At 44.8% G+C, this 24,427-nt stretch overlaps 1 protein-coding gene across 2 annotated transcripts in view; it reads left to right on the forward strand.

Annotated features, from left to right (window-relative positions):
- The window catches only part of SLC20A1 (solute carrier family 20 member 1), a 58,019-nt gene that overhangs the window by 29,487 nt on the left and 4,105 nt on the right, over positions 1-24,427 (forward strand). For both annotated transcript variants that reach the window (XM_040345993.1, XM_040345994.1), the window contains exons 5-8: positions 3,689-3,785; positions 16,963-17,082; positions 17,394-17,666; positions 20,890-21,448. In XM_040345993.1, the coding sequence (XP_040201927.1) occupies positions 3,689-3,785; positions 16,963-17,082; positions 17,394-17,666; positions 20,890-21,448 (1,049 nt within the window). The remainder of the gene's footprint in view (positions 1-3,688; positions 3,786-16,962; positions 17,083-17,393; positions 17,667-20,889; positions 21,449-24,427) is intronic.

Here is a 24,427-nt window from a genome sequence, read left to right on the forward strand (position 1 = left end):
AAAAAAAAAAAAAAAAAACAGCATTGTGACTTCTGCAATTGATCATTTTGGAAATGGAGCATGCATCTATAGAGATATTTGTCCAGCATCTTCAATGCACCTCCTAACTCACAGGCCCGCATAGACAGTTGGTAAATACCAAGAAAAGTACTTAAAAAAACAAACTATCTAAAAGCACCACTTTGCGCTTAGAATGTGATCACTAAGGAAAATAAAACTGTTATAGCTAGATTCAGAGAGGTTTACGCTGGCGTATCAGTAGATACGCCGTCGTAAGACTCGTAACTCTGAATCTAAGCCGTCGTACATTTAAGTGTATTCTCAAATTGAGATACACTTAAATGTAGTTAAGATACGACTGCCTGCGCCGTCGTATCTTAGGTGTCTAGTTCCGCCGGCCGCTAGGGCGTAAATCAGTGATATACGTCTATTCACGAACATACGCTTGCCCGTCGCAGTAAAGATACACCGTTTACGTAAGGCGTTTTCCGGTGTAAAGTTAGTCGAACAAAAAGCTGGCCTAGCCAATGTTAAGTATGGACGTCGTTCCCGCGTAGAATTTAGAAAATTTTACGTAGTTTGCGTAAGTCGTCCATGAATGGGGCTGGACGTAATTTAAGTTCACGTCGAAACCAATACGTCCTTGCGGCGTACTTTGGAGCAATGCACACTGGGATATGTCCACGGACGGCGAATGCGCCGTTTGTTAAAAACGTCAATCACGTCGGGTCACGAGTCATTAACATAAAACACGCCCCCCTGTTCCTCATTTGAATTAGGCGCGCTTAGGCCGGCCCATTTACGCTACGCCGCCGTAACTTAGGAGGCAAGTGCTTTGTGAATACAGCACTTGCCTCTCTGACTTACAGCAGCGTAGCGTGTATGCGATACGCTACGCCGGCTCAAAGTTAAGCCAGTCTTTCTGAATCTGGCTATAAATGTGTAAATCTAAAACATATAGCTGCTGCTTAAAAAATCATAAATATGTATCAACAGTGATATTAAAACTCCTTAATGTCCCAGAGTCCAAAATAACACTAGCAGGGCTTCGATCAAACACCCGTTTAAAAGGTTCCCAAAAAGTGTATATAGGAGACAGTAGTGCAGCTGATGGGGATGATTGTGATAGGTCAGAAAGTCTTTACAGCAGTGCGTCTTTCACCAAATGATTAATCACCACGTGGGGGGATTCAAATCCCCTTTGGGGATGCACTCACCAAAATGTAAATGCCACGTGGTGATTAATACTTTGGTGAAATAAGCACTGCTGTAAAGACTTTCTGACCTATCACAATCATCCCCATCAGCTGCACTACTGTCTCCTATATACACTTTTAAGAATCTTTCAAACAGGTGTTTGATCTAAGCGCTGCTACAGTTTGTAAATACTGGTGTTTTTAGGGCCTTTGACTTTTTTTTGTTTATGGACAAGTTTTTAAAGGCCTAAAAAAAGTTTTGGGGGGGGGTTTTATTTTCCCTTAGGGCTTATTCACACTTGCTAAATTACTGATGCTCAACAAACACTCCTAAAGCTTCTTTATACCATTAGTATGGGTGTCAGACAGGTGTCAGTGAGCTTTAGAATGGGGCATTTTACAAGAGTTAAACGCTCCCTATGCGTGGTTTCGTAGCGTTTGAGCGTTGAAACTACTCCACAATGGAAAGTGATGTATTTTAGATGCGTTTCATTTTTTAATAGTTCTGTGCAATTTTAGGTCCAGTTCAGGTGTGAATTCAAGTAGAAATTTTGCATTTGAACCGGTAAACAAAACTGTACTGGACTTACTGCAAACCGCAGCTGGATATGTGTGAACCTGGTTTGGTTGTACAGTACAGAGTGAGAATAGTAAACTGGGTGCCAGGGCCATAATCTAATCCTGGGGTTGCTACAAAAGAGTCATTGCCAAGATGAAGATGATTTTGGAGCCTACAACTTTCTGTGGCAACTCAATATTTTTCTATCCTCTCCTCCATTCTTCCCTTTTTTTTTTTTTAATCAACCCCTTTGCTATACATATATGTAGCAGACTGTAAATTAAGATGGGTGCTTGATGCTTCCATCAGTCTGCATTTTACACTGCTCTTAGTGCACTTTGTAATATGGCAAAATACAGCCCCTCTCTGTTCCGAATAAAGTCTGTGTACCTAATGCAGGTGGTCCCCGGGTTACAAACAAGAGCAGGGTCTGTAGGTTTGTTCTTACGTTGAATCTGTAGCTCCAGCCAAAAAAAACTATTTTTAAGCTTTTTGGATAACATAGGGAAGGGTTATCCCGTTTGTTTTGCTGTCTGTGCCCCTGTTTACAAGATTTTACCTCACTTCCTGTCCCAATGACAATTGGATTTAGAAAATTTTGGATTGTTGTGGAAACAAGCCTTGATGCTAAAGCATTAGTGGAGGTACCTTTTTTTCCCCCCATAATTTCTCTTAGGCCTGGTACACACGATAGGATTGATCCGCGGATACGGTCCGCCGGACCTTATCCGCGGATAAATCCTCTGCGGATTTTAATCCGATGGAGTGTACACACCATCGGATCGAAATCCGCGCCGAATTCCCATCGCGGTGACGTGTCGTGCCGTCGCCGCGATGATGACGCGGCGACGTGCGCGCCACTGTCATATAAGGATATCCACGCATGCGTCGAATCATTACGACGCATGCGAGGGATGGGTTCGGACGGATCGATCCGGTGAGTCTGTACAGACCGCCGGATCGATCCGCTGGTGCCGATTCCAGCGGATAGATTTGTAAGCATGTCTACAAATTTTTATCTGCTGGAATTCGGAAATATCCGCGGATAAATATCCGCTGGAACGTACACACCAGGGGATCTATCCGCTGAAACCGATCCGTTGAGATTTTTCAGCGGATGGATCCTCTCGTGTGTACGGGGCCTTACAGGAGTGAATTTCCCTTCCTAGAAGTAGATTTCATCTCACTTTGTGTTTTCTCCCTCCGTTTGTAAGTCAGATGTTTGTAACTAGGAGACCGCCTGTACATTTTTTGATCAGTCTTGGCCCCAGTGGAGCATAATGTGTCATGTTTCAGGGTTAGCTCCCTTTTACCAAAAAAGAAAAAAAAAAGACATTGCTAAGTGAGACCTAGTTATTGTTCACCTCCACCATTACAGGAGTGTGCTTTTATTTCTGATTCAAACCCCCTCATGTGTTATTTCTCTTCCCCTGATGCAGTAACTGTGAGCTCAGCAGTTGAGCGCTCACTTCTGCAATGGTGAATGTGAGCAGTAATGAATAGGTCTCACTTGGCAATGTCCTAGGTGTATTCCAGTCAGGCTTCAGGAGGTATGTAAATGGCCTACACCTATAGCAAGAGCATTATTCAACTTTAGGCAAATCTGCACAGTTTTAGATTTACAGAAATGTAGGCAATTTTTTAGTAAAGGTGAACAAACTCTTTAAGGTCAAGCCTCTAGCACAAATCAAGTGCTATTTGACTTCAGTGCCTGTAATAGTCTTTCTGGGCATAGTATGTGATATGATGGGAAGGGGCTGAATTTGCATAGAATGCACATAGTTTTCTTTACTTTGTCCTGAGTAGAGTACACTCCCTCCATACTTGTCATATGTACAATGGTGCACTTGGTGCAGTGTAAAGGAAGGATATTCAACTTTTCCATGCTCTGGAGATGTTTGGTTTTTAATTGTGGTGTTTCTTTTTCTTGCAGGCTGACCCTGTACCCAATGGACTGCGAGCTCTGCCTGTCTTCTATGCCTGCACAATTGGAATAAACCTGTTCTCCATCATGTATTCAGGCGCTCCACGTGAGTAAACCTTTTATTGTAAGATGTTGGTCTATTTACCTCTGGCTTGTACTTTAGAGCCCAGCATTAAACCCAAAATTTACTACTTTTTACTTTACAGGACTGAAATCTTCTAGAAGTCTGCTGGCCTGTATCCGTTAAAGAAGGCTGCAGGCTAGTGTATGCTGACATTTCTAACCTAACTAGTTAACCAACCTGGCTAAATCCCTACAGCCCTTTCCTCCCAAATCCTCCAGCAGTTATGCCTATTCTCCCCACTACTTCCCCCTCAGCATTGTCGGTGGCTATGAAGAAATGCAGAAGAATCTTATTTTCACACTTATTTCCTTCTTGTCACTCCTACAAGGCACTACCCATATAGTTTAATTTGCCAAACTTCACCATTATGCCATATGACTTGGAATAAGGGTCATCAGGTTTTCTTGCACTTAAGGTGTATGCAGCATGGAACCAGTTGAGTAACTCATGACTAGCTGATCAATGTTTAATGCATTGTCACACAGATTAATGACTCCACAAGGGAGGTTGAAGATGGTTCATCAGGAACCTTTGCACAAATGGTAGTTATATAATGTACATTAGATCCCTTCTACAGCTCAACTATAGAAAAAGCAAAAGCATTCAGACATCTTTTAGCCTTGACTGCCCCTTTTTTATAATATTTTTTGTTAATACATAGACTGCCAGGCTCTAGTACTACTGGGATCAGCAAGCTATTGGCATTCTTTGGAGAGACAGTAGCTCTACACAGCTCAGTTGATCCGAATGAATGAATAAATGGGTTTATTATCTACTGTTTTGAAACGCAAAGTGCGGCTGTTTAGTTCTGGGTTACCAGTAGTAGGAAAGATTCTGAAGTCATAATGCCCTCCTAATTGTCTCCTAACTGTTCATGGTGTTTTTACCATTCAGAACATGATCTGCTGCTTCCATTTGTAGTCACAACGGCTTGGCAAGCTGCATGCCAGCTCCATTATTATTATTTTTTACCCTACATAACCTCCATAGAAGTGGGTGAATTCGGGAGCCAGTCTAAGGATCAGGCCCTCATGACAGTGAGGGAGCTTATAATGGCAATAGAAATATGCCCAAGTACTAGGTATATTCCTTTGGCACATAAGCTTCCTGGCTCCTAGGATTTGTTTACCCTGGAGTAGAGGAAATATGTGACTGCATTGTTTTTAGAGGTCTTGTAACATAAGTCCTCTAGCTGCCAAGTGGTAGCTCACCAGCCGCCTTTGCTGTATTTCCATCTTCATGTTTGAATAACAGGTTAGTATAAGAATTCTGGGATGTGTCGTCACTTGGGTGATGTACCCTTGCAGTGGGGATCCCCTTCCCATATTGTAAGAGTTTTAATGTTTTATAAAGGAGAAGTCCAGCCTAAGCTTGTTTGGCTGGGATTCTCCTATGGGTCACAGGAGTGCAATTCGCTCTCTGCTGATGTCACATAATACAGTCCAGACACGGTGTCATCGTGACAGACTGGATCCGCCAGGTGCCTGGACTTATGCCTGTTTCAGCCTCTCAGCGAGTAGCTGAGAGGCTGAGACGGCCCCTCCACAGCTCAGCCCTCCAGCAGTGAGCATGGGGGGGGGAGGGGGTGCAGGGCAGAGAGCTGCTGACTGGCAAGTCATCAGCTTTCTGCTAGAGCAGCTGTGAAGAACCGAGCCATCAGCGGTGTTCGATCGCTTGGTTCTCAGTGCAGAGGCGCCAGGGGACAGATGTTGTATCCACCTAGGGAAGTATGATTCTGGGGGTGGGGGAACAAAAAAACATACCTCTCTTTCTCTTCTGTTCATGGACGGACACAGCATCCTTTGACCTTAGGTTATATCCGCTTCCTTCCAGGAGAGTTAGGCAGAAACAAAGCACTTTAAGTGTTAACAACACTTTCCTCAGTGCAGCTCATCCCAGGGGGCGTGGTTCCCCGGGTATAACCCACACCCTGTTCTAGCAGCTCCAGTTTTTTTCTGCCTAACGACAGGAGAGGACAGGCACTCTGGAGTCCTGTACTCTGGAGATTTTTTTCTTGCGATTTTCTTGCTTTTAATTATTTTGTTCCTGCATTTTTGTGATTCTTCTATCAACTGCCGACTGGGTGACAGGCTGGGTCTTGACTCTTGTAGTCCCCCCATGTTCGGCCATCGAGCGTGTGCCGGCCCTCAGCTCAGCTCTGGGTCATCCACGACAGGCCCCATTGCTCCAGGGGCGGCCGGGGGAACTACATGTTCCAGGACACACATATGACCGGTCTCTATGGCCTTGTCACAGTGTGTCTGGCCGACAGCCATGCCGTTAGTGGACGTTGGTTCTGTCCGGGATGCCTCCAGCCGGTATTCGCAGGTAGGGTAAGTAGTGGCCCCTTGCCCTGGCAAGGTGGTATGGGTGGTGTTTTTCCCTGGGGAGGTCGACTGGGGTCTGCCCTGCTTTCCTCTCTCCCCTTCCTCTCCCTCCTTCCCCTGACTGGGTAGCGGCTGTGAAGGGGGGCCTCCTGGGTTTTCTTTATTACCACCGGGGCCCGTGTGTTGTTGGGAGACTGTGTTGTTACTCTAGGGGGTGCTACTGTGTTGTATGAGGTGTTTGGTGCGTCACTGGGGATTTTTAACTGCGCCACGGCCGCCATTTTGCCGTGGTCGCGATATACATAGCTTGGCGGCCATTTTCCTGTAGCACGCTGGTGATTTTTTTTTTTTTACAGTAAAAGTTCCGCTGGTGATTTTTACCTCACACGGTGGCCATCTTGGAAATCTCTTGGCCTCTTGTGACAGTTTTAGCGCTGTGAAATGCTGTGATTCTTCCCTGAGGTGACAGACACAGCACAGCCAGCACATCAGAGCACACCTCAGGTTTTCAGCTCTCTCTGCAGCTGGGTGGGGTGGTGAGTCCCTGGGAGGCCTCTGCTTCTATTTTGCAGCCAGGAGGTGACCGGTGGGTTGTTCTGTCTTGCAGTACACAGCAGTGGGGCAACATGGAACCTGAACCTGGTGTTTCTGCCCCAGCAATGCCTGAGTTATACTTTAATCCCCCTACTCCTGCCGCATCTGTTGAGGCAGTGTCGGCTGTACTTGAGGCGTTTATCGCCAGGTTTGAAGCAGCTAGTGCCCAGAAGGGGGGTACAAAGCGCCCCCTCCCTGAGCCTGCTTTTGGGGATGTCTCTGACACAGACTCATTGCCTGCTGTTGCTTCTGGTTCTGTAATGTCAGATGATGCAGGCTTCACCCTCACGGACTGTGAGGATGACTCTGCCTCAGGGTCAGTAAATGATAGGGAATTTGTTGGAGCTCTTATTTCTGCGGTGCGTGATACTCATAAACTTGAGGATTTGGCGGGAGCACCAGTTGTGCCGGTCCCTTTTGGGTTCCACAAGCCGCCCAGCACCACAAAAGTATTTCCCTGTAGTCCTTATTTGGAGCATTTGCTATGTAAGGAATGGGACACGCCACAAAGTTTTTGCTGTTCCTAAAAACTTTGCGGTCCGTTATCCCTTTGAGGAGGACTTTTTAAAAAAGTGGGTCTCTCCTCCGTCAGTGGACCCTCCTGTGTCCAGACTGAGTAAAGCCACCACATTGTCTGTGGAAGGGGCTCCCGCTTTTACGGACCCCACTGATAGGAGAGTGGAGTCTGTGGCCCGCTCTATGTTCTCACAGTTGTGGGTTCGGCTGTGAGACCGGTCGTGGCCGGGTCTCTGGTGTCGCAGACACTGACTGAACGGGCAAAGTTGTTGCTGCAGAAGCTGGAGAAGCAGGATGCTTCCGAGACCTGCAAGGACCTGGCTGAACAATTGGTTCAGGGTCTAAAAATGAGTCTGTGAGTCGGCCCTGGATACGCTTCCCTTGCTTTCCAGAGCCTCCGCCGCCTTGTGTGGCTGAAATGCTGGTCTGCGGACCAATCCTCCAAGAAGGCCTTGGTGGATTTGCCTTTTAAGGGTGAGCAAGGTGCTAAGGCGCCCGCTGCAGGGCAGAAGCGCCCCTGGTTCCACAAGCCTGCGGACAAACCTGCTTCCGCATGAAGGTCTGCCCGGGTCTCGGGTGGGGGGCCGGCTTTGCGAATTCGCAGCTCGGTGGAGGTCTCTCCTCTCCGACCGTTGGGTTTGCAAAGTAGTTTCCTCGGGGTACAAGATGGAGTTTCTCTCTTGTCCACCAAACACATTTTTCCTTCCAACCTCCAGCTTCCTCCGGTTCGCCGGCAGGCTCTGTCAGGGGCTGTCCAGGATCTTCTGGTCAGGGGAGTGATTGTGCCAGTTCCCTCGATGGAACGGTTTCAGGGGTTTTACTCCAATCTGTTTGTTGTCCCCAAAAAGAAAGGGGTCTGTCCAGGGGTCAAGTCCTGGGGAAAAAAGTGTGGGAACTCCCACCCAAGATCCACTCCCCCACCAAAAAAAAATAAAAAATTATACCCTCATATGCATAATTACTAAAACGCATGTTTTTTTTTTAAGCATGTTCTTTCTAAATCCCGCGATAACTCGCGGCAGATCTCCGCAATGTCTCCTGGGAACAATGACAGAAGCTCCCAGGAGACATTGCGGCATTGAGGAAGTGACGGAATACTACCCGATGAATACATATTCAGGAAGCGGCCAGTAACATAAAGAATTAGTAAGGTTTGCCTGGCCCTGACAGTGACTCGAGCTGGGAATCGGCGCTTAGTGAAGGATTGGCTCAGGCGGCTCGGCTGCTCTAGTCCTGCAAAGGGAACTGCGTTCCTGCTGTGAAAAAAGTGCAGGAACTCCGTTCCCATGCGTTCCCGCAGGACTTGAGCCCTGGGTCTGTCCAATCCTGGACCTCAAGGCCCTCAATTGCTTTGTCAAAGTGCAAAAATTCAGGATGGAGTCGATTCGCTCGGTAATAGCAGCGCTCCATCAGGGGGACTTCATGGCATCCTTGGATATCATGGACGCATACCTGCATGTTCCCATATGCACAAAGCACCAGAGATTTCTGCGCTTTGCGATCGGGGAGGACCACTTTCAATTTGTGGCCCTCCCTTTCTGCCTGGCCTCGGCACCACAGGTTTTTACCAAGGTGCTCGCCCCGATACTGGCCCTGCTGAGACAGCGAGGGTTCGCTATCGTGGGATATCTGGACGACCTTCTCCTGAGAGCTTCCTCAGGCTCAGAATTAGTAGAGGACGTGTCTATCACGTGTCAGACTCTCCAAGAGTTCGACTGGCTTCTGAATATCTGGAAGTCAGTGTTGGTTCCGTCTCTGCGTCTGGAATACCTAGGGCTAGTCCTGGATTCCGCGGAGGCAAGAGTTTTTCTCCCAACGGAGAAACTTCAGACTCTGCAATCCCAGAAGTGGTCGTCTCTTCGATTCTGCATGAGGGTTCTGGGTCTGATGGTGGCCTCTTTCGAGGCAGTTCCTTATGCCCAATTCCACACCAGGGAACTACAGAAGGAGATTCTGTCACGTTGGGACAGGCTCCTTCTCTGGATTACCAGATTCAGTTGAGTCAACTGGTCAAGTCTTCCCTGGTGTGGTGGCTGCCGTCTCCGGTGCTTCGGGCCGGGAAGTAATTTCTGCCATGTCACTGGACAGTGGTCACGACGGATGCCAGCCTCTCCGACTGGTGGGGCGTTTGGGGTCCAGTCCGACAACGCCACGGCCGTGGCTTACGTCAATCATCAGGGAGGCACACGAAGCTTGGCTGCAGCGCTGGAAGTAGCGCACATCCTTTGGTGGGCCGAAAGGTCCGTTCCGGCTCTATCGGCCGTGTACATTCCGGGTGTTCAGAATTGGCAAGCGGACTACCTAAGTCGCCGAACACTGGACCCAGGAGAATGGTCATTTCACCCGGAGGTGTTTCGGTGTCTGTGCCAAAAGTGGGGCACTCCAGACGTGGACCTTCTAGCGTCCCGTCTCAACCGGGAAGGTGCCACGGTTCGTGGCTAGGTCGAAGGACCCATGGGTGGACGCGTCAGACGCGTTGGTGGCTCCTTGGGGTCACTATCGACTGATCTACGCCTTCCCTCCTCTGAAGCTTCTTCCTCGCCTGCTGCGCAGAGTGGAAGCCGAAGGGATTCCAACAATCCTGATCGCCCCAGACTGGCCGCGCCGCTCCTGGTACGCAGACCTGGTGCGTTTGGTGGCAGACGCCCCCTGGCGTCTACCTCTGAGAGAAGATCTTCTGTCGCAGGGTCCGTTCTTCCACCTTGCTTTAACGGCCTGGCTGTTGAGAGCCAGGTACTGAAGGACCGAGGCCTGTCAGGCTCGGTGGTCTCTACCATGCTGCGTGCACGGAAGTCTACCTCACGTAGGATTTACCATCGTACGTGGAAGGCCTACATCTCTATGTGTGAGGAGATGAAGTGGCACCCTCGTTCAAACGTGGTGTCTAGGATTCTGCTGTTTTTACAGTGGGGAGTGGATCAGGCTCTCGCCTTGAGTCCGGTTAAGAGTCAGATTTCGGCTCTGGCCGTTTACTTTCAGCGACCCTTGGCGGCGCACTCCTTGGTGCGTATGTTTGTACAGGGGATCCGACATTTGGCTCCTCCGGTGCGCCATCCACTACCCCCATGGGACTTGAATTTAGTCCTTTCGGTGCTTCGGGATGCTCCCTTTGAGGAAATCCGAAAGATCCCTTTGTTGACTCTGTCACAAAAGGTGGTTTTTCTGGTAGCAATTACCTCGATCAGACGAGTATCTGAACTGGCGGCCTTGTCTTGCAAGGCTCCCTATTTGGTCATCCATAAGGATAAGGTGGTGCTGTGGCCGCAGCCATCTTTTCTCCCGAAAGTGGTTTCGGCTTTCCACATTAACGAGGACATTGTTCTTCCATCCTTAAGTCCTCACCCGAAAAACCAGAAGGAGGCCACTTTACATTCCCTGGATGTGGTTCGGGCCCTACGAGTGTACTTATCTGCTACGTCTCCGTTCCGAAAGTCGGACTCACTGTTCGTGTCGGTGGCTGGTCCCAGAAAAGGTCTGGCAGTCTCGTCGACCACCATTTCTAGGTGGATCAGACAGGTTGTGCTTCAGGCCTATGCCCTGAAGGGGCGGGCGCCTCCCTTTCTGGTTACGGCACATTTGACCAGGGCGATCGGTGCCTCTTGGGCTTTCCCGCATCAAGCCTCTGTGGTACAGGTGTGTAAGGCAGCGACCTGGTCGTCGGTCCACACTTTTTCAACGTTTTACAAGGTGGATGTGAGTGCATCTTCTGATGCCTCCTTCGGCCGCAAGGTGTTACAGGCAGCAGTTTAAAGTTGGATTTGTGTACTCACCGTAAAATCCATTTCTCTGAGTTCATGGACGGACACAGCACCCACCCCTCCTTTTGTTTGTACTGCTTGTTACGAACTGGAGCTGCTAGAGCAGGGTGTGGGTTATACCCGGAGAACCACGCCCCCTGGGAGGAGCTGCACTGAGGAAAGTGTTGTTAACACTTAAAGTGCTTTGTTTCTGCCTAACTCTCCTGGAAGAAAGCGGATATAACCTAAGGTCAAAGGATGCTGTGTCCGTCCATAACTGGATTTTACGGTGAGTACAAAAATCCTATTTTTTTAGTCTTGGGGTAGAGGAAGCAGCTGTATTGCTTACCGTACTCCTTTCGCCATCACTGGCCTTCTCCCTGAAACTCCAGGCTGTGGGTGATCCTTCAGTCCTCATATACAATGCTGGCCTTTTTTTAGTCCTGCATTTTATGCAAGGAAGTAAGTGTACCACCAAAGGCTGGAGCGCCTTTGAGAAGAAGCCCAGTGGGAATGGTACCACAGATGGAGGGAGCCTGCTGGATTGAGGTATGGTGTAATGCACCTTATTACTGTGCCCCTAGACTCTCTCTTAATGGGTAACCTTTGCAAACTGCAGAGCCGCAACTGCAAGAGTATTTTTATAATTTAATGATTGTCTTATTCATGAGTTTAAAGCAGAGTTCCAGGCTTTTTTTTTTTTATTATTAAAAGTCAGCAGCTACAAAAAGTGTAGCTGCTGACTTTTTAAATAAACAGCCACTTGCCTGTCCAACGATGCGGTCGCACGGAGCCTCACTCCTTTCCCCCTCTCTGCGGTGCCTTCATTGAAACTGTGGGCACCCGGCCTTGAAAGGTTGCGGCTTCACGGCTGGGTGCGCATGAGCGTGTCACGCTGCGCTCTACCAGTGGACAGGCAATCTTTTGGGACCTGTGACGTGTCCCAGAAGATTGTCGAGAGGGAGGGGCCGTCTAGGGGGAGAGGAGGAGTTGCCTAGGCGGTTGGAAGGAGGAAGTGGGACAGGAAGTCCTACTCAAAACTTGTGTATTGCGACTCGTCTTACAGCACTGCTCCTACATTTTGTAAGCTGTTTAATTCCAGTCCCATAGTCTTTCTTCAATTTAGCATGAAGCTTTTGAGGATTTGAAAGTCTGGAGAGCACTGCACACTTGGAGTTCATTTTTGAACATTCAACAGCTGTTGAGCCGTTACTAATGGTTACTTTTCTGCCTTAATCCTGTAATGCCGCATACACACGATCGGTCCATCCGATGAAGCTGACTGATGGTCCGTCGCGCCTACACACCATCGGTTAAAAAAACAATAGTGTCAGAACGCGGTGACGTAAAACACAACGACGTGCTGAAAAAAAACGAAGTTCAATGCTTCCAAGCATGCGTTGCCTTGATTCTGAGCATGCGTGGATTTTTAATCGATGGTCGTGCCTACTAACGATCGGTTTAGTCCTATCGGTTAGGAATCCATCGGTTAAATTTAAAGCAAGTTGGCTTTTTTTTAACCGATAGTTAAAAAACCTATGGGGCCCACACAAACCGATGAAAACAGTCCATCAGACCGTTTTCCTCTGTTTAACTGATCGTGTGTACGAGGCCTAAGGCAGCAAAGGTCTACTGTCTGCCTGCTTACATGCCACCATCTACATTTTCACAGTGGCTGAAAAGCTAAATGTTGTAGAATTTTTTGTTTGCAGATCTGTCCTTAAAGTGGATGTAAACCTCAAAAATGTTTTTCTTTTATTTTTTATGTCACAATGTAGAGTATAAGATTTCTTATCATCTGTGCACACAGAGTTAATCCAGCTCTGAGCAATCATATTTTATTGTTCAGTGAAATACAACAGACTTCCAGATAAAAACCAAAGTCATTCCTTCTGAAAAAAAGTGCACAATTCACATCCCCTCCCCTGTGTTTTGATTAAATGTTTTCAAAATATGGGGTGAGTCACAGTTCAGTGCCATGAGAAAATGCGACAGCCGTCAGAATATACATAGAGCTAGAGGGAAGAGGGGAGGGGGGTGTGAATTGAGCACTTTTTACAGAAGCTGTGTATGTCTGCAAGCAGTGCACGAGATATGTAAATAAACCGTCACTCAAGCAAGGACTTTGGTTTTTATCTGGAAGTTTGTTTTATTTCCCTGAACAATAAAAAGAGGATTGCTCAGAGCTGGATTAACTCTGTGTGGCAAGACTGGGCACAGATGATAGGAAATATTATTATCTACATTGTGACATAAAAAAAAAAACAGTCAGCTGTATTAGAAAAGGTGTATAAATTAAAAGTGCTAGTCATATGCAGGCAAACAACGATCTCAATTGTTTGCATATCAGATCGCTTTAGTGTTCATGTGTTTGTGTTCTGCAACATTGAATACGTGAGGAGCTGCAGCTGCTAATCGCCCATAGCTGCATCCTCCTGGTATCTCCAATCGGACAGTTTAGATTCAGGCAGAACCATTTCTTAAAAAATGGTCAAGGTTGGGTATTCATCCAATTTTTGGTGCAGGTCAGCCAATGCCCATATTTTCTCAAATGTTTAGATTGTTTAGCCTGTTTTTAAATGCAATTTTTATTTCTATCATTTTTAAAGTATTGTTTGTAACCTAAAGCTGAACTATTAGTTGGCCAAATATTGTTTCGATCAATCAGTTAATAACCTTAAAAAAAAAAGTGTTGTATAATTTAGTCAATCTGTAAAGTTTCAAAAAAGGCAATTTTTTTCCTAAATATCTCTATGCAGTGGTAAATATAAAAAACAAACCATATGGTTAGGGAGCAAAATCTCTAATCCACTCTGAGAATAACACAGAAGAGATATACTGTATATACTATTAAAGGGTGAATCTGAAATGGAAAACTTATTGGTCAAAGGAATTTTCAGACAGTGTATGTGGTTTTCATTCAGAAATGAAATTAATTTTAAAACAGAATGTTAGGCCCCTTTCAGACTGGGGCGGGAGCCGCGGTGGCGGTATAACGCCGCTAAAAATAGCGGCGCTATACCGCCGGGATTGCCTCGCGAATCACCTGCTTGTGGTCCGGTATTAACCCCCCGCTAGCGGCCGACAAAGGGTTAATACCGCCCGCAATGCGCCTCTATAGAGGCGCATTGTAGGCGGTATTGCCGCGGTTTCCCATTGTTTTCAATGTGAAGGAGCAGTATACATGCCGCTCCTCTCACCGCTCCAAAGATGCTGCTGACAGGAGATTTTTTTGTCTCCCGCCAGCGCATCGCCTCAGTGTGAAAGCCTTTCACATTGAGTCTGCATTGAAGGAGTTTTTCAGGCGGGATAGCAGCGCTGTACCGCCTGAAAAACTCCTCAATGTGAAAGGGGTCTAAAACAAGTGAATATTTCAAACATTCTTTCATTCAGCGAATGTACAAAGATTTTTCAAATTAATATTCTCGTCTGAAAATTGATCCGTGTGGCCAGCATAAGGCTCGGTAAGCACCTATGCAGTTTGCTTTTGATCTGTTTCTACAGTGCTTTTTGCTGTACGGTTTGATTTGTGCACACTAAATTTTTGCTGTGATTTGCTGTTTTTTTTTTTTTGCCAATTTGTTGGGCAGATTAAAAAACACAAATTGCTGCAAAAATGTATTACATGCTTTTCTGCAGCACATTAAAAGCAAAATGTTTGCATTGAAAAACATCCTTGACCCTTTCCAAATACGCAGCAGCTGAAAAAACGTAGATGAACGTGTCCCATAGAAAACCATGTTAAATGAACTAGTGTGTTTCTGTAAAAAGCACGAAAAAACACATAGGTGTGAACCAGGCCTAAGACATTTAGTAACATAATGGGGTTTAAAAAACTAAAATTAGCCCTTTATAGTACAAAAAGAGCAAATCGCTTACTGTTAAGGTGTTCATATATTTTTTTTTTTACTGTGGAACAGTGAAAGTAATATTTACAGTAGAGATTATTTGCACTTTTTGTACTATAAAGGGCTAATTTTCTTTTTTTTTTAACCCCATTATGTTACTGGCCGACTTTATCGATTAATTTCATAATCGATTCGTTGTTTCAGCCCCAGATCAAAACGTGCCTTTCCTCCATGGTCCTGTCCCTCGCTGGCATCTTCTCCTGGGTGCAAGTCATATCTGCAATAAAATCCAGCCTGCCCTGACCTGGTCACAGCAGAACTTTAGTTCCACTTTAAATGGTCAGCCTGGAGTTTTACCAGCTGCCATCCCATAATTCCAAATCACTAGCAACCAGTTTGAATTTATCAAAACGTACTGTGGGGAAAAATGTATCCTGGCATTGCTGACCTTTGCCTTGCTGCTCTAAATAACCTTAATACTTTTCTAATCTGCTTACCTGGAAGATGGATGCAAATCTGAAACCCTGGCTTTATATGCTAAATGTGTGTGGTGGTGTGTGTGTGTTCTTTTTATTTTATTTTTTTGGGTCAATAACTTAAAGTATAAGTTCACATTTTACAGAAGATCTGTAAGGTGAACGCACACACTGTACCCTCCTACCCCCCACGGTCTGCTGTACCTGAGGCCGGCGATCTCCCGCATGTTGACATCGGGTCGCCGATTCACCGGTCTGGGGATTTGAAATCCCTGTGGCTGTCTCTCTTCTCCCCCGCTGACAGGATGGGCTAGGCGGGTTTTAATTGGTCGGCGCTGACCAGTTAGAAGGCCTATTACGTACCTTTTTTTAAGAGGTAAATTTAGGAGATTGGGCCGCAGGGATTTAAAATCCCCAGATTGGTGAAACGGCGACCTGATGTCTGTCTCCTAGCGGGTGATCGCCAGCCTCAGGTACAGCGGGACTGGGGAGGGGGGGGGGGGGTTCAGCGTAGGTACACCTTACAGATTTTCTATAAAGATAAACTTGCCCTTTAAGTAGGACTAAAGACAAAGCTTGTGCCGCCCCCCCCCCCCCCCCATTTGAGTTGGAGAGGATTATAAAACCCCCTTGTCAATTTGCCATCTGTGTCCCATCGTAGAGATGGCCCTTTATTTTCAGTCCCACAATAACCAAGAAGTCGGAGACCTCCCCCTCTATTCCTGTTCTGGAGATTTTCTGTTCCTTCCAGTAATAATGGTAAACATGAAAAACAGAAAATTCCTTGACTGGGGCACAGACTAATAAAACCAGACGTGTTCTAATCCCTCTCCACTCTTTCCAAAACTGAAGGAGAAAAGTTTTGACTCTAGTTTTATACATTAACGTATTAATAGAGGGAACTAGCATTGTCAGAAAAAGTTTAGTAAAGGTAGCTCCCATATTCTGTTGCCTGTTCTTGTTGCTGAGTGATGTTTAAGTTTCTAAATGTTGAACTCCAAAACCCTTTTTATTGGGGCCTGTTCACACTTGCCTGCACACTAAACTGTAGGGGTTTAGTGAGCGGGCAGCATCGCATCACACATGTGTTTTTGTTTTTTGTGTGTAATATGTGAAGTGACACTTAATTCATGTCAGCGCGCAGTAGTGCACTACAGTTGCTGTGTGGTGACCTATTGGGAGGGGCAATATTACACAAACATGCTGCATACTGACACACAGTTATGGAGTGCAGAGAAATACCCCCTTCTGGTGTGAACATGACATCAAAATACATTTTTCTGTATGTCGCTGCAGTTGCCTGCATCTATCTATGATGGAAAAATGCAGGTAACTAACTGCACATGGTGTGAATGGGCCCTAAAGAGAACTCTTCTCTGAAATTACAAAGTTTTTATTATGGCTGAAAGTTTCTGCCAACACATAATTGCTTATGTAACTGCTATAGATAAGAGCATTCACAGTTTGCCTCCTTATGTGTAGTGTTACAATGTGAAGGAGTTCTGAATCTACAGGTTTTAGTCTTGTGTATCACTTATGTGATGGCTTTGGCTGGACCCACAAGCTGACCCCCTTGGATGAAGCTGCGGAATTCTGTTCCACATGTAGGCATTATAGGAGGGGATGGTTTTCATATGTATCTGTTTTTTTTTCTCTTCCAGTTCTTGGATTTGACAAAGTTCCTCTGTGGGGCATCGTTCTCATCTCTGTGGGATGTGCTGTAATTTGTGCTGTGATAGTCTGGTTCGTCATTTGTCCCAGGATGAAGAAGAAAATAGAACGTGAGTGTCTCATGTCTCTTCCATTTTTATCTAGAGGCTTTGGTATAAATAGATATAGTGTAAAGTCAGATGTGAATGTGTTGGAAGTCTGAAATTGGCTCAGACATGTTCAATTCTGAATTGTCTTATCACATGACATGAAGTCCTCTGCAATGGATTATATACCCATGGGCACAGGAAGAACGCATGTGGACTTGAGAGCCACTCCTCATGACTTGTCTTGCAAATGAAGACTAGCTGGCAGCTCTTTTGAAGTTTATTGGTTTGAAATGTCTAAAAAGGTTTAATCATCCCTTCGGCTCTTCCAACAGGTGAAATCAAGTCCAGCCCCTCAGAATCTCCACTGATGGAAAAGAACAGAGATCACAGCCATATCTTAAAACCAGATCAAGAGGTGAAGCTGCCACTTGGCAGCGGTATCGCAGCACAGACTAAGGTGCCCATTATAGACATGGTGTCTGTGCCTATACCCTCCCGGGCAGTAGAGGAACGTACTGTGACCTTCAAGATGGGTGATGGAGATGATGTGTCAGATAGAGAGAAGAGTCAAAGTATGGAGACCAACATTGACCAGCCAAACAGTGGTGAGTATAGTTGTGTTCAGTTTATATTACATTTGCACTGGTTTATGCACCAATATGTTTGTCCCATATTACACAAAATTAATGTGTGTGTGTGTGTGTGTTTGGAGGTTTTATTTTCCCCCCTCGTCCCAGCTGCTGGCCATGTAGTAGAGGGTTATATGATCATCGACTGCCTTGTGATCATAATTTTTATTTAGAAATCCAGGCCTTTTAAACAATTGCAATCACTGTTAACATTCTGAGCAGCCATGGAGGTATGTAAATAATTTTTAGCTACAAGGTAGTTTTTCCAGGTGGGCCTGATAAAAAGGTCCATGCAGTCAGATCTAGTCATCAAAAAATAAATAAAAGGGCATCTGTCCTCTTCCATTTAGGAAGAGGATAGTCGGGTGCAAATTGACAGCGGAGTCCATTGCCTCCTGGCCACCCATAGAGCAGAGTGGGTTCTGTCAGTGTCCACACTGCAGAACCTGAGCAGACATGGATGTGTCACCTGCCAGCTCTGCTCTGAACAGCAGGGGATCTGTGAGCTGATCGGAATGGAATCTGCCCATTTTAAAAGGGGCCTAGCCGTTTAAACCATACAGGACAGATTAAAGTATTTTCGTATTTATGTATAGTACATGCTTTTCTTCACGTATTGAATGCTTTTCTTTGCATAAACATTCTGCTTGCCCATCCCTTCAAGCTACATATAAACTTGTAATGTGAAGCCTAGGCACATAGTCTTTGAGCAAATATTTGCAAGTATGATACAGTATAGCTACATGCTTCTTGTCATGTGCCAGCCAGTCCTCCCCATAACCTTCATGTTTATTTGTTTTACCTGTAACACGAGAGGCAGTTAAAATAGACTATAGTTGTATGTTACAGCACATTTTATCTAAATAGCCACCAGACCCCCCTGCAGTAAATGTTAAGGAAAAGGCCAACCATAACCTTAAAAATTTCCCCTTTCCCCCTTACTTGTCCTGAGCTGTTAGAAGACAAAAAAAATCTGTATACTTGCCTTTTTCGAATCCATTTGGGTCCAGCCATGTGATCCCACAATTCTATTCCCCCTGTGTCAGTGAATGACTGCTGCGGGGGAGGGATGCTGTTAACAGGTGGGCTATGGTTGACATCACGACTCCTGGAAATTCAGAGACTTTGACGAGTGTTCCTTAAACAGAGCTGCAGGATCATGTGACCCAAGCAGAACAAAAATGGGCAACTTTTAAATTTTTTTGATACAGGGTAAGCACGATTAGGAGAGGGAGGGAACAGACATTACCAATGCCTGTATTGAAGACCAATTCCTTGCCCCATTCATGCTTGTGCTGGCCAGCTGCATCTGTGTGATCCTCTCTAGCAGAAAAATATTACTTCTCTCTGATGTGCAGGAAATTGTTTGGTAGTCTCTGCTAAAGGTTAGAAACGGATGGAGGAATATGGAATATTCACCTTTTCAGACGAGCCAATGTTTTATATTTAACCTGTAGTTAAAAGGTTAATACAAGGAAACAGATTCTGCTCTGTACTCATTAACCACCTGCTGTCCAGGGCAATTTAAAAATTTTCACACATTTCTTGCAAGAAAATTACTTTAAATAAACACTTTGCTTTAAAAAAAAAAAAGAGTCCCTGTAGAATAAAATGGTGGCTGTTGCAGTTTTGTTGCGATATTTGCGCAGCCGTTTTATCAATTGTCTGTGTTTTTTATTTATTTTTTAGGCAAAAACCCATTGAAATTAGTTTTAGCACACGAAAAAAATAAAATGCCCTCTTTTTTTTTTTTTTTTTTTATCTATATGTGATTGTTGAGGTAAATGGATAACAAACATGTCAGGGCTCAAAATGGCATACACCAAAGAAATGGTGACAATCTACAGTACTTTTTAAAATTTGTATTTTTGTCTGCAGAATATCCCTTTTTGGAGTTGTCTTGGAATGTCAAATACAGCTTTGGTGGCTCCAGCATAGTTTACAATAGGGACAATGCCAAGTAATGTAGCCATAGCACTACTGGGGCAAATAACCTGGCCCTGGCCTTTTGCTGTATTGTACTCCTAAGTGTTACACACATTCAGGCTAATCATGTGACCAGAGAGCAGCTGAAAATGTTGCCTTTCACCTACTACCTATAATGTACTATTTACCTTTTTCAAGCAAGCACAACCACCATGTGACACATGCTTTTATCTTCTTTCTGCAATGCTAAGTGCCGGTTCACACAGCCGCCTGACAAGTCGCGCTCCATGCATTGCAATGGAACCGTTCTAAGTGGAGCGATTCAAGTCACTCAGACTTAGAAAAAGGTTCCTGTACTACTATAGAGAACTTCTATACAGAAGTCGTTTTGCAAGTCACGCTGTACAGGGCGGCTTCAGATTCGGGCCACTTTAAAGCCGCTCCTGTGTGAACCGGCAATAACTGTTTGACCTACAGATTGGGTTTGTTATGTATAGCAAATGATAGCTGCACCCCCCCCCCCTTTTTTTCCCTTTTTTTAATGCTCTATTCACAACATCTGGATGTTCTTGAATCGCCTGCAGAATCTGGCAAAACGCTCAAATGCGCCAAAGTTGGCTCCAAACAAAGGTAAGAGCTACTTTTGCTATGTTTTTGGAGCAGAGAGTAACCCATTCAAATGAATGATGCTGCTCCAAAAATGTGGCAAAAACCATGCATTTAAAAATGCAGTGCTCTGCAGTCACTAGATGAATGGGGCCTAATGCCCTGTACACACGATCGGTTTATCCGATGAAAACGGACTGATGGATTTTTTCATCAGATATCCGATGAAGCTGACTCATCAGTCGTGCCTACACACAATCCGTTAAAAAAACTACCGTGTCAGAACGCGGTGGTGTAAAACACAACGACGTGCTGAGAAAAATGAAGTTCAATGCTTCCAAGCATGCGTCGACTTGATTCTGAGCATGCGTGGATTTTTAACCGATGGACGTGCCCACAGACGATCGTTTTTTTTTTTCCGATCGTTTTTTTAACCATCAGATAATTTTAAAACAAGTTCCTAGTTTTTTCACCGATTATTTAAACTGCTGTTAAGAACTATATGCCACATTTTTGGCATTTGTTTTACAAACCTAGATGCTGTTTTGAACCATGTGTTGATGCCTATGCTATGCAGGCTTACATGGTGAAATAATATACAGACCTTAATGGTATGCATGAGTGGACCATTTTAAACTTTTTTTTTATTCTTTTTTTTTTTCCCCAGGATCCGTACAGTTGCCAAATGGAAACCACGTTCAGTTCAACCAAGCTGTTAGTAATCAAATGAATTCTAGTGGTCAGTATCAGTACCACACGGTGCACAAAGATTCAGGCCTGTACAAAGAGCTGCTACACAAATTGCATTTGGCCAAAGTAGGAGATTGTATGGGAGACTCGGGTGAGAAGCCTCTGCGCCGCAACAACAGTTACACCTCATACACCATGGCAATCTGCGGCATGCCACTGGACTCCTTCCGAAACCGCGAGGTCGAGGCACGCCCTGAAGAAGCTGAGAAGTTGACTTGGCATGCAGCAGATGGGAAGAAGAGGGCTCGCATGGACAGCTACACCAGTTATTGCAATGCTGTGGCAGATACGCATCAGGATGTTGGAGAACATGAGGAAGGCAATACCGAGGAAGAAGTGATAGACAGGAAGAGTAGCAACTCTTCGTTAGAAGAATGGCATGACCAGGATAAGCCTGAGGTGTCCCTTCTCTTCCAGTTCCTGCAGATCCTCACTGCCTGTTTTGGCTCCTTTGCTCATGGTGGAAATGATGTCAGGTTAGTATTTACAGGGCACAACTCTCTGATATTTTAACATGAACCTGTACTTTGGCCATACTAGGCAATAGCAGGCATAGTAAAGAACATGTGCTCTTCTTTCTCCCACTGCTTGTTCAATGTTGGAACAGATTTTTTCATAGAAATTCTAGAAAGTGAACAGGGTTGGAGCTTACACAGAACTTAGGGCTGGTGACGGTACTTGGGGCAATCAGGCAGAATCTCATGTTTAGAGTGTTCAATGATTCCCTTTATACCTGAACACAAAAGACTTCTGAGTCCCATAACATGTGAGGGAGTAAAGACTCCTCAGCTTGCCTACAACCCAGCAAGCCTGTTAAATTGCTTTGGACGGGCAAAGTAAAGGTTTGCATTAATCCTTCCACCATAAAACATGTATAACTTGTGGAAGTAAATTACAAACTGGTTTATTTGAGTTGTTTTATTTTTTGTGTGTGTGTGTGTGTGTGATTTTGTACGTTTCTGGGGGCTTTTTTTTTTATTAATGTGAAAAATGTCCTCTAAGCAGTTACCCTCTTCCAGGGCTGTGGAGTCGAGGAGTCGGAGTCGGGGGAAATTTTGGGTACCTGGAGTCGGAGTCGGCAAACAATACTCCGACTCCTACTAAATTTAGATTGGAATTAAAAAAAAAAAAAAAGCAAGTTTAAATGTCCCAATTCACAAAAAGTTATAATTAATGACTTCTCTACTGTAAGAATAAAGACCAATGCATGCAGTGCCTCACGTAACCGCAAAACATACACGTTAAGTGACCGTGAAGAAGAATGCTTTTCATGTGCTTCACTATATGGCACGCAACGCACAATTAGGAGCTGCAATACTTATACTTTCCATAGTGTTGTGTTCTGCTTTTACAGGGAACGCATGTTAGAGAACCAGTAAGTGTCCAAATAAAAAAATTCCAACATGAGTTTTATAAAGCACTAAAAGAAGTTGAAAAGTATGATCGCTCATCAAAACTTACTGTTGAAGAAGCCATCCTTGTTTATCCAGAGATCGTTAGTGATGTGGCCAGAATAGTTACTGCAATGCCACCCACCCAAGTCAGTGTCGAAAGATTATTTTCAGCCCTAAAAATAATAAAGTCTGACTTAAGAGCCTCTATGAAAGAGGATCTGGCAGAGGCAATTCTCTTCCTTAGAACTCTACATTGAATTGATTTGCATTTGCTAAGCCTAGAACTACATTTCAAGATTAATATAAACCATTTCTAGGTTTTGCAGATTTTGTTTTTGGTTCATTATAGATAAGCTTTGTTTTTGTTCTAAAACAACCAAATAATGTGGTTTGTATTTTTGAACTGGTAAAGATCCTGTTCCTGATGTTTATGCCTGCTGCTACTATCCAGTCACTTGATTGTTTTCATTGTGTTTGTCTTTTGCTTAAACTGTGCAATACAGTAGACCAGGGATCCTTAAACTACGGCCCTCCAGATGTTCAGGAACTACAATTCCCATCATGCCTAGTCATGTCTGTGAATGTCAGTGTGTTGCAATGCCTCATGGGATGTGTAGTTCTACAACAGCTGGAGGGCCGTAGTTTGAGAATCCCTGCAGTAGACTGTTGGCTTCCCAGCCAGTAGTCCTGTGGTAGGTTGCGTTTCTTTCCCTCAAGGAATGTATAAAATACATTTGCATATTAATACAGAGGAGTCGGAGTCGGAAGTACATAAAACTGAGGAGTCGGAGTCGGAACATTTATCTACCGACTCCACAGCCCTGCCCTCTTCAGTGCTGACCTATTGTTTTCTTTTGAAAGTTCTGGCAGACATGCTGGTCCCTTGAACTTGAATATATTTGAAGCCCTGTACACACGACCCAGATTCTCGTCAGGAAAAATAAGTATTTTTTTTCCCTGACGAGCTTCCTGGCAAGAATCTCTTGCCGGCTGAGTGTGCAGACACACACCATTCAAAAGAACTGCCGTTCTTTTTGAATGGCACAAACGCGGTGACGTCATCGACTACGATGAGCATGCGCTTGTCATATTCGATGCCGTCGCCGCCTTCTTGTTTCACCCTACCAATGCCTTGGAAGCTACCGCGCATGCGGCAAAGTCATTTCAAGCATGCCCGGGTTTCCATGGAGAGGTAAGTATATACACGCTCCGATTTCTCAGCAGGAAAACACTGCCGAGAATCTCACAACGAGAAAATAGATAACAGGTTCTTTATTTTTCTCGTCTAGATTCTGGGCAGTTTTCTTGACGAGAAACCTCAAAGTACACACGCACGGTTTACTTGGCAAGAAAGCTCTTGCTGGTTCTTGCCGAGAAAACCATGCCTGTGTACGAGGCTTAATGCCCCATACACACGGTCGCTTTATGTGATGTAAAAAAAACAACGTTTTTAAAAACGTCATTTTAAATGACCGTGTGTGGGGAAAACGTTGTTTTATGTCTTCTGAAAAACGACAAAAAAAATTGAAGCACGCTTCAATTTTTTGTGTCGTTTTTCCCAAACGTCGTTTTTTGTGTCATAAAAAATGACCGTGTGTAGGCTAAAACGACGTTTAAAACAACGTTTTTAAACCCGCGCATGCTCAGAAGCAAGTTAGGACGTGAGTTTGAATGGAACAGAGTGCCGTTGTACGTGCTGAACGTAACCGCGCTTTGCTAGAGCTTTTGGAAAAAACGATGGTGTGTATGCTACATCGTTTTTGAAAATGGAGTTTGAAAAACGTCGTTTTTTTTCATCGCATAAAACGTCGTTTTTTTCTATCACAACAAACGACCGTCTGTACGCGGCATTAGTCTCTGACCTAGAAAAAGCATGCTTCAAGTGAATTTTGAAGTGTGTGTGTGTGTGTGTGTGTGTGTGTGTGTTGGCTATCTTGAGTCCTCTGCTGGGTTTGGCACATAGTTATTTCCCATGTGAAGCCGCTATCAACAAAAAGCTATTTTTTTATTATTATTATTATTATTTTTTTTTTTAAATGATCATCTCATAATAACTTCTTT

The sequence above is a fragment of the Rana temporaria genome, chromosome 3 (genome assembly GCF_905171775.1).
Source record: "Rana temporaria chromosome 3, aRanTem1.1, whole genome shotgun sequence".
Taxonomy (NCBI): Eukaryota; Metazoa; Chordata; class Amphibia; order Anura; family Ranidae; genus Rana; species Rana temporaria.